The sequence below is a fragment of the Fulmarus glacialis genome, unplaced genomic scaffold, assembly GCF_000690835.1.
Source record: "Fulmarus glacialis isolate BGI_N327 unplaced genomic scaffold, ASM69083v1 scaffold22857, whole genome shotgun sequence".
Classification (NCBI taxonomy): domain Eukaryota; kingdom Metazoa; phylum Chordata; class Aves; order Procellariiformes; family Procellariidae; genus Fulmarus; species Fulmarus glacialis.
Window position 1 is genome coordinate 260 of NW_009225398.1, and position 10,387 is coordinate 10,646.

At 40.8% G+C, this 10,387-nt stretch overlaps 2 protein-coding genes across 2 annotated transcripts; both read right to left on the reverse strand.

Annotated features, from left to right (window-relative positions):
- Positions 1-1,129: 1,129 nt before the first annotated feature.
- On the reverse strand, positions 1,130-4,381 carry LOC104080177 (arylacetamide deacetylase-like 4). The gene is given in 5 exon segments (XM_009582477.1): positions 1,130-1,510; positions 1,513-1,909; positions 2,756-2,819; positions 3,157-3,373; positions 4,274-4,381. Coding segments are annotated over 5 exon segments (1,167 nt in total).
- Positions 4,382-5,625: 1,244 nt separating this feature from the next.
- On the reverse strand, positions 5,626-10,104 carry LOC104080176 (arylacetamide deacetylase-like 3). Its single transcript, XM_009582476.1, has 4 exons — positions 9,928-10,104; positions 7,518-7,734; positions 7,041-7,104; positions 5,626-6,400 (listed from the first exon to the last, which is right to left on the reverse strand). Exons 1-4 carry the CDS (start codon positions 10,102-10,104, stop codon positions 5,626-5,628), a joined length of 1,233 nt encoding a protein of 410 aa, XP_009580771.1.
- Between the last annotated feature and the right edge of the window lie 283 nt (positions 10,105-10,387).

The window sequence follows — 10,387 nt, forward strand, 5'->3', positions numbered from 1 at the left end:
CTTTGTCTAAAGACAGCCTGCAGGAAGCTAAAGGAAGGGCTGCCGTTGCACTGTGAAATCTAAATGGAAGACAGCATTTGTTTTTGTAAAAATTTCTGATTTCCTCAGTCTTGGGATTTTTTTTTTTCCTTAGGATTTTCATTTTCTCAGTCTTACTATTTTGAGTATGCTCACCACTGTGTTTCCTTGCTTTCATCAACAGGGTATAATGAAGCATCATGCCAAGGAATACACTGCCTTGTCCTGTAAAGAAAACTCAAAACGTGGAGAAACATCAGCACAAATTCTAAAAAAAATATGCTGGGGAACCACTCTCTGAAAGAACATGAAAAAGTTTTGGTTCATATTTTCTCTCTCCTTAAGCTAAACCTTCCAGTATAACACAGATCAAGAGCCCAGTTCACTGATCTTTACTGTCTTTCTAAAACCTGACGTAAGTGTTCCCTCTCAACCAGTATCTCTTGCCCTCAGCTTCAGAGGGCATAGTGGAGAAATCCCAAAATTAAGTAGGAATTTGTAGAGCTACGGTTATTTCAAAATCAGGGCAGCCCTTACTTGCCTCCAGCAAGGTGTCCCCAATTAACTCAGGCCTCCTACTGCTGCTCTTGCAGGAGGGGTTCTGCCATGCCCACTGAATATACGTTGAATCTCCTCACTGAGACCTTGATCTCTGCCTGTTTTTCCAGAGCTTTCCTCTAACTCTTCCCTCCTTCCCTCACTATGTACCTAACTTGTACTTCTTACCTAAATAAAATAAAGTCATGCTTTGGAGCTTATCAAATGGATAACTGTAATTCACAGGAGTTATTTAATCCAAATCGTTCCACAGACATTATTTACATCGAAGTAAATCATCCAGTAATTAAATACAAGGAATCAATCAGATGCTGAATTAAAGAAAAGGGATTGAAAGACAGCATGTGGGAAATATTAAAACAGTAAAGACTGAATTGTCAATAGTCTCATGAGGACAAAGACCAGTGTTCAGACAGTATTTGAAGTTCCTGAATATCAAAATTGGTATTTTACGCATCAAAGGGTATCACATTTTTGCTGACAAGTACCACCTGAGGTTTGGGAGCCTAAACGGAGACATTAGTGGGAGAAGCAGAAAGAAGGAAAGTTCTGTCTACAGGCCTTTTATGAATTTAATAATTCTGTCCAATCCCCTTTCCCCAGCTGGAAATGAGGAACCACAAAAATCATGTAGGCTTATGATTCCATGGAATCCATCCTCAAGGTGGTACCAGGTGACTCGAACACCATTGTCCTCCAATCTCTTCTTGTAAAGCAAGCCATCGTCTCTTAGCACGTCATATTCACAAGTCAAGATGAAAGACTCAGGCAGCTCGTGAATAATAGCATCTTCAGCTAGCAGTGGGCTCAGGTTGGGCTCAAAGAATCTTTTAACTTTCTCAAAAACTTCAGCCTTGAATTCATGGGGCTTGTGTGGTTTGTAGCCTCTGACCTTAAATTTTTCGGGGATGTTACCTGGACTCACCCACTTCCTATCATATAATTTAATTTAATATCTATAGGAATATGGGAACCCTGCAAGACCTCTTCCAGATTTGATGCATTCCCATTTAGGTACTGTAACAGGTAGAAAGCAGCACGTTCTCGGAATAAGAGAGGGACTCCCCGATTCTGCTGATAGGATGGTAAATTGAAGTCCAGTGCCTGAAGGCCTGGGTAGATCAAGATCTGAGCACGTAGTTTGGGGAGGTCGGATCTACTTGCAAGGGTCTGGCTAACAGCAGCTGCTAGATTGCCCCCAGCACTGTCCCCGCAGACAATTACATTGGCAGGATCCACGCCATAGTGCTCTATATTCTTCATAAAGTGTATGGTAGCATTAAGACAGTCTTCATATGCGGCAGGGTATTTGTGTTCAGGAGCTAAACGATACCTAATACACAGAAAGAGACAACAAAAGGAAAAGAAGGAAATGTCATAACTGTAAATACAAATTTCCTACAGTACCTTGGCTTTCCCTGTGTTATCTGGAGTATATTTCCTTCAGAAAAAAAGCCAGTGGCATTATCTGCTAAACAGGTATTTGTCCAGCGAGTTATCACAGATAAATGATAGCTGGTAGAATGAAGTTGCAAGGACTAGCATAGTTGGGATCTTCTTCTGAGAACAGCACTGATCAGAACGTGAGTGATACAAGTTAATTTTACTCTTCTGGTGTAGACCACATCTGCCTTCTGGATGAAGTAATTTAATCAGCCTGCATTTCACCTTTACTTAGGATATTTCCTCTTGAGAATTATTTTATTTTTCTTTGTTTATTTAAGTAACTGGGACGAAGTTATATTTTTCTGTACTATGAGTATTAAAATATATTAGCATTTGATTCTTACTGTTAGAAAACTCCTTGAAATTTACAGGGTGATTACATCTAATTAAACAGATCACTGAATCACCACCTTCCAAGTTTGTTTATTAGTCAGTTCCAAACACGTAAGAAAACTCTTCCGGAAAGCATTCCTTCTTTTTGTATGGTGCCAGCATAGCTCCGTGTTGTGAGATACATGAATCTTACTTTGGGGTCTGTTTACACTCCCCCTGCATTAGCAGACTGGGGAACAAAGAAATGAAAATAGTCCTCTGGAAATTCTGTCTGACCATCTGGGATCCCGGGGAAATGGTTTACTGAGGAGGAGTGTTCCCACAAGACGTGCAACACTGTGGTGCTGAGAAGTGAAAAGCAGCAAAAAGACTTCCACAGGGTAGTACTGACATAACTCACCCAACAGACACAACCACCAACTCACTTTCTCTAGCAATGTAACGGCAGATCTTTTCATAGGAATCTGCAAAAAGTTGGGGGGTTGTTAGTTGTGCGCTCTGTTTCCAGATGCAACAGCCAAGGAAAGTGGAAGCCTCCTTTTCCCGCACTGGCCATGCCCTTCCCGACCCTCACACACCACTTTGCCTCCCCTTGTCCCTCTTCCCCTGAGCCCTGCCTCCTCCCCTCAAGGCAGGCAGCAGTGGTTCACCAAGAGCACTAAGCTGGCCAAAGAAAGCTCAGCCACATTTCGGACCTTCTGCCAGGTTTCGGGACAGATTTATTCCCCCTGCCTCCAGAAGATAGCAGCGGCAGTGCATAGCTGCGCTGTGCATGGGGGAAAATGACTCGGCCCGCCCTACCAATGCTGCAGTACAGCCAGCCGCCGCCGTGGAAGAAGATGGCGCCCGCCCGCAGGCAGGCAGATAGGGCGCGCGGCCGGTAGACCCTCACCGGCACCTGGCCAAACCGCGCGTCCTCCAGCGAGAGCTGCGGGTCCGGCCCCAGCTTCACCCCGGAGTGGATGTAGCGGGTGAAGGTGATCTCGCTGCACACCCCCATCTTTTCCAAAATCTTCCCCTGTTGGAAGAGAGGGAGGAGAGCCCAGCTGAGCGGAGGGCAGCCTCCCCGGGGGCAGCCAGCAGCCACGGGCCGCCTCGGGGGAGGTTGCCACGCACCATGCCAGGCAGGTTGCTGTGAGGGAGACCCCGCGCCTGCCTTCCCCCAGCCACTGGAGGCCTGAGGGAGTACCCGGGCTTCGTGTTGGCAGCATTCAGCCTGCTCCAGAGCCGCTCCCCTCTACCCTCGCCTTTAGCGGCCACACTGGTTTGGTCCTCACCAGAAAGCTGGCACAGGAGAAGATGGAGCCGTGGCGGTGAGGTACATGCCTGGATGAGCGTGGTTGCTTTGGCACGATGCACCTGAGCAGGTAGGCGCACACGTCCGACTCACGCTTGGTCGTAGGGGAGAAAAAAAGGTGTTTCCTTCTCAGCATCACCAAGTCCTGGGGTTTCATACCAGCTTCCCACCACTTACAGGCTTGTAACCCAGGTGTCAATTCCTCTAAGGTTTCCCGTGAGTGGGTTTTATCTGCTTAAGAAGCACCCAGCCTTCCATCAGTGTTACTGGAAAGCCCCAAGAATGGCTTAAAGATATCATCTGTGCTTAGCTAAAATGGAAATGAAAATCTCACTTTTTATAAATAAATAATTTAAACTGAATTAGGGAAGCTCAGCTGATAAAGCTTGGACTCTTACAGTTGGCTTCATCCCTGTATAATAGGGAAAACCTGACTGAAACTATGTGAAGTCTAACAGAAATGATTTTACAAAAATTGGCCCCTAAAGTCACCCCCCAAAAAAAGAAAGCCTTCATTTAAGTCTTGATGCAGCCAGCAGGATTCTGGTATTTACACATATAACCTTACAAAAATAACACCTTAACCACATTTCTGGCAGAAATCATGGCAGAGTAACTCACCATAGCAGATGTAGTAATCATAGAAGCAAGGACAATTTGAAGCTTTCCAGGATGATTCACTCCAGGAGGGATACTGACGTTGGAGTACTTGGATTGAATTGTTCCCATAATTGCTAGTATGAATGAAGCAGTAAAAATCACCAGCAGTATCACTGGCAGTATATAAAAAAATGACATTTCACTTAACCAAAGGTGAGGTGTCTTTATGCCTATCTTTGATTCAGCTTTCTCAGGTAACAGTAAACCTTAGAGCAGTCCAAGTTACGACAGATCTCTCAGGTGCCACACACTTTAAAGTCCTTGGAAATGTTGTGCAAGGTGCCAGCACGCATCACATTGGAGAAGAGGCAGAGAAGAATGTGTTTAATTTCCTGTTTAGCTTCACCTTAATTGTGGGACTGATACAGGGCCTGGTATTCTGCATGGTATTCTTGGATTGTGGATGATACGAATGACTGAGATAGCAGTTAAGTAGTGAATGAAGTTCTAGGTTATGACGGGTTGCTATTTACATGGAGAGCCAGCTACTATGGAGATTAAATTGCCTCTTGCATCTGATCTGCAGCCACAACATATTGCTTCCTGTATTGTGGACGTTCTTTAAATAGTTTGGAATATATAGTTTTAACAAGGATATTTAGAAAAGAAAAGGAACTAACATGAGGAAAACAAAAAGCTAGCGTGTGCTCTGCAAAAGTAAATGCATCAATCTTATTTTGTTGTTATTTAAGCACAGGAACAAGTTTTTCAGCATACTTGTATGTTTGATAAACATAGGAAAACACTTAGAGCATTTCCTCCATTGTAATTTACACAAAGCTGTTAATAGAGTATCTCTGTTGGGGACAGTTGCAGTTTTGACTTCATTTTTTCAAGTCTAAAATACCAGTTACCTAGGCCCATAGAAATTTTCTGCAAGTCGGTGACTGGGAATCTTAGACTCAGAGGCTACAGGTAGCATATAGCACAGGCACTGCGTTACAGCTTTGTAATATCAGTATCTTTCTCCTTTGCCAAAACACACTTAGCCTTCTAGAAAGAATGAAACCATAGATCATAATTGAATAAAATGGGTCAGGCCAGATGTTGATTTAAAACTTTACTGCATCTTTAATATTTACTGAGAGAGTAGCAAGTGACTAGTCCAAATAGATCATTAAAATAGGCAGACTGCACAAGGAATACTTCAAACAGCACTAAAAGAAACTTCCATAACATTCTTGAAATATCTTTTTCAGTGGTCACACTGGCATAATTGCTTATTTGTCCTATCTAAACCTCTTACATGGAATTTAGAAGCATAAAAGACTGCAGAAAATTGGCAGTTCTTATAGAAAGAAAGAAAATTGATTCTATAAGCTTTTTAGAAAGTTCACGATATTGTCAAGACCCCTTTTTCCAGATGAAAATGACAACCAGTCACTATTAAATGTATTTATGATTCCATGGAATCCATCCTCAAGGTGGTACCAGGTGACTCGAACACCGTTGTCCTCCAATCTCTTCTTGTAAAGCAAGCCGTCGTCCCTCAGCACATCATACTCGCAAGTCAAGATGAAAGACTCAGGCAGCTCGTGAATAATAGCATCTTCAGCTAACAGTGGACACAGGTTGGGCTCACAGAATCTTTTCACTGTCTCATAAACTTCGTTTGTACAGTCGAGTAGCACATGTTGTTTGTAGCCTCTGACCTTAAATTTTTCGGGGATGTTATCTGGACTCACCCACTTCCTATAATTTAATTTAATATCTATAGGAATATGGGAACCCTGCAAGACCTCTTCCAGATTTGATGCATTCCCATTTAGGTACTGTAACAGGTAGAAAGCAGCACGTTCTCGGAATAAGAGAGGGACTCCCCGATTCTGCTGATAGGATGGTAAATTGAAGTCCAGTGCCTGAAGGCCTGGGTAGATCAAGATCTGAGCACGTAGTTTGGGGAGGTCGGATCTACTTGCAAGGGTCTGGCTAACAGCAGCTGCTAGATTGCCCCCAGCACTGTCCCCGCAGACAATTACATTGGCAGGATCCACGCCATAGTGCTCTATATTCTTCATAAAGTGTATGGTAGCATTAAGACAGTCTTCATATGCGGCAGGGTATTTGTGTTCAGGAGCTAAACGATACCTAATACACAAAAGGAGACAATGAAAGTACGAGAGGAAAATACTAGTTTTAAATGTATTGCTGAAAATACTGGTTCCTGCAACCAGCAATACACTGATTACTTCAGAATTTTCCCTTTCTCCACAGGTTGTCAAAAATAAACTGCAGCTAGTTGGACCAGGTGGTGCAGATTAACTTGTTAGGATATCATCTGTTTAGGATGTTTCCTCAGGTCTTTAACAACACAGGAGTACTCAGCTGCCAACTATGTCTAGGTTTTATTGACAGTCATTTAGTCGGTTTATGCTTTAGCTTTCCATGTGTCGGATGATAATACTTCTGTTTTATATCTTTGTTACAGTGCAACTATGTCCTCATAATCCAAATTGTTATGTCAGTATATTGATGATGATATTAGCTTGTCATTCACATAATGCTTCTGTAAACATCAAGCAGAGTTTCCTTGAATAAGGATTAAGTAGAATATGTGGCTTACTGTCTGTTTACTATCAATTTTGAGTTTAGAATTTGAAAACATTTATTGATAAGTCCCACAGAAACATTTCTCTGAAAATGGTTGTTGCTATGATCGGGGAAGCTATAAGGTGGTATTTACACTGTAGGAAATAATCTCTAAAAAACAGCATGAGGAAAGACTCACCCAACAGATACAACCACTGATTCACTTTCTCTAGCAATAGAGCGGCATAGCTTTTCATGGGTCTCTGAAAGAAACATATTTGGTGGGTTTTGGGTTTGTTTTGGTTTGTTTTTTTTTTTTGCCAGAGTACTAATGTTGTCTATTGCATAAGTCAAAGAATTGCAAGAAGAAAATACTCTCTACTTTTCTCTGCCCCTTCCTACATAGCTTATCGTATCTTTTGTACCCTCTGATCTTCCTATTTCAGTATTTGCTTACTGTATTTTTTCCCTTCATATCTCATTGTCCTTGTCTTTAAGAAAAATGCACATAATGCACAGCAGATGCTTTCTTCTGACAGCAAGACTTAGGAGAGTGCATCTGTGGTTATACTCGAACTTTGTAACTGCTACGGATAAAGCAACAATCAACTTTGCCATTTATGAAGTGGATACTTCTTTAACTAAATTATAATATTTTTTCTGTTAGATATCTTACCAAGACTTCCAAATACCCATCCTCCTCCATGGAAAAACATGACTCCTCTCCTTCGCCTGGCAGATGGAACCTTAGGATGATAAATCCTTACAGGCACTTTCTCAAACCACAGGTCCTTGATGAAGAGCTTAGGGTCCACTCCTAGAGTCTTTCTACCTTGCATGTACCGGACAAAGCTAACCTGACTGCAGATGCCAATATTTTCCAAAATCTTTCCCTGTTCAAAGGCAAAGAGAATAGGGAGTTCACTCAAGAGATTCTGTATTTTTCAAAGTAAAGGAACTGTATGGACAGTATACTCATGATGTGTAAGTTGTATATTTTAGGGCAATCATAAAATATTTGAGTGGTTGTACAGGTATAGTATAACTGAAAAAATAACAGTAACATCATGAGAGGTCACATGAAGAGCAGTGTTCACCAAAGAACATAATCCCAAAACAATGCAGCATTAACACAGACTGGTGAAATATATCCCTTTGCTTTCTCAGCAGGTCCTTTTCCTAACATCGAAAAGGACTTTGGTTTTCACTGGTTATTCTGTCCTTGCCCCTGAGAAGATGTGAAAACATAGCGAAAGATGATAGTTCTGGTGCTGATTTTCATGATACGGACACTTGCTCAAAGTAGAGTTGACTAAGTTGAGAATATATTTGATAATTGCTTTTTGATTCATCTTGGAAGTCTTCATTGATGTGTGCAATGCACTGGCAAGAAGATCCTGGGATATTTAGTAGGCCTAAACTTCTGTTCTTTCTATATGCCGTAGTGATATTAGTGCCAGGCACCAAAAGATGAAAAGAATACAAATGAGAGCTACCGGTCCAACATAACTTTGCAAAAATAAAAAAAGGGCATAACCTCTGTTTTGAATTTTATTATTTAGTCATGCCAAACCAGTACTTCGGTCCTTATGAAGATTTGGATCAAGCTCTTAATAGTTAATATCTTGTTATGAATATTTCTTACTAGACTGCCACATTTGTATGGATTGTCAGTACAGTGTTATGACTCAATATATTTACCTATGAAAGACCTTTTCTTCAGTGACTCCAGCTATTTATAATGTTCTCCATGCCTGATTTTGATGCTGAAGAAACTAACACATTTTGCAACATGCTGATTTTAATTCATTATAGAAACTAGTCTTAGTATCTCTGATTGTATACAAACATGATAAAATGACTTATTCTTTTGTATTTGCTATCTTCCAAGCAGAAATGGAACAACTACAAAGAATATTCTCACCTTTACATTCAACTTGTTTGTTTCTTTCATTCTGTGTTGTTTACATTGCAGCATACAATTCTGGTTTATGGTACTAATGGGCAGTGTATAGATGATAGTAATAAAAAGAGAACTGGCTTTTCCAGCTGCTTATGTGAAGTAATCACTTTGTAATTACAACCTGTGTGCAGCCAAAGCATGAGAATACATATCTAGAATTTTTTACTATGGTCCACTATAATCTAGAATATTTCTGACAGAGAATTTTTTTCTTTTTTTCTTTTTTTTTTTTTAAATTTTAAATAGTTTGTCCCTCTTGGAGGTGCTTAAGTAATTTATTAAATATATGCACAACTTCTGCTATCTCATGTGTTTCTAACACCTTCCATCATCACAGCATCTATGCATCTATCATAACATGAGAATACTCCTGATTCAGTGAGATCCTTTGTCAGCAGAGATCACCAGAAGTTGAGTGCTGGTAAGAGCTTCAACTCTTGTGGACTGGTTAGCTTCCCACTCTTTTACAGGCCAGTTCACCTGAAGAAGTTGGGCTGGCCAGAACCCTTCATTCCCATCAGACAAGCCTGCTTAGTTGCTGCAGGAGTTATAAATATGTGTTCAGGGGAGGAGGAATTCTTTCAGCTCCTCTTTGGAAATGTTACCTAATTTTGTCACTTGTGTGACAAAAACTCCCCCTTCCCAAAACCAAATCTGAAATGTTCAGTTTCTAATTTTATCTTCAAAATAAATACATAACTCCTCATCCCCAAGTCCAAGAAAAGCTTGAAAGCATGGCCCAAAGACATCTGATGATATATTCTGAACCTAGAATGGAAATATAAATGATCCAACATGTATAAGCGTTCTTAATTAAATTATTGCTAGGTTAGCACAATTCATTGTAGAAGCACAGGCAGACTTTCAAATGCTTGTGTTAGGCAGCATTTACATACTGCCTAATGTAAGAGCTAGGTAGGACTGTAATAATGCAGTGTAGTGTAAAAAATCTGGTAAAGGTTTCTTTAGCAAAACTGAGCTTCTAAATACAACATGCAACATGATAGCTATGCCCTGCCCTCCTCTCTGAAAATTAATTCCAAGCAGAGTTCTAGCATTGCATTAAGTTTAAAATCTACAGGTTCACCGTTCTTCCCCCAGAAATCACACCAGGTTAACTTACCACCACAGCTCTGCTTATTAAGGTTATATGAATGATTCGGAGCTTTACAGGCTGATTCACTCCAGGAGGAATTTCTGAGTTGGAGAAATCAAAATTAATTGCCCCCATGACCAGCAATATAAATCCAGCAACAAAAACTGCTAAGAATAATACCAGCAGTGTGTAAACAACTGCCATTTTGCTGGGCAGCAAAGTGATCTGAAATGTCTTTGATTTGACTTTCCCAGATATCTTTGGCTTGTTACTTCCTGATTCTTTGTTCGTCATAAGGTTGCTCTAGTAAAAACCTTTCTCCTCCCTTTTACAAATAAATTAGTAGGTATCTTTCCCTCTCCCACTCTCTTTATTTCACAAAAGATAAGTTGGTCAAAGTCCTGAATTCATTAAAAGATATACGCCAGCATAATTTCAGAATTTTTGCAAGAAACCAGTTCTTAGCTGGGAGAAGAATGTTATGAAT

Coding starts and splice junctions, on each gene's coding strand:
- LOC104080176 (XM_009582476.1), bottom strand. CDS start 10,104: ATGGCAGTTGTTTACACACTGCTGGTATTATTCTTAGCAGTTTTTGTT. Junction 7,735..9,927: donor TAATAAGCAGAGCTGTGGTG/GTAAGTTAACCT, acceptor GCCTTTGAACAG/GGAAAGATTTTGGAAAATAT. Junction 6,401..7,040: donor TCAGTGGTTGTATCTGTTGG/GTGAGTCTTTCC, acceptor TTTGTGTATTAG/GTATCGTTTAGCTCCTGAAC.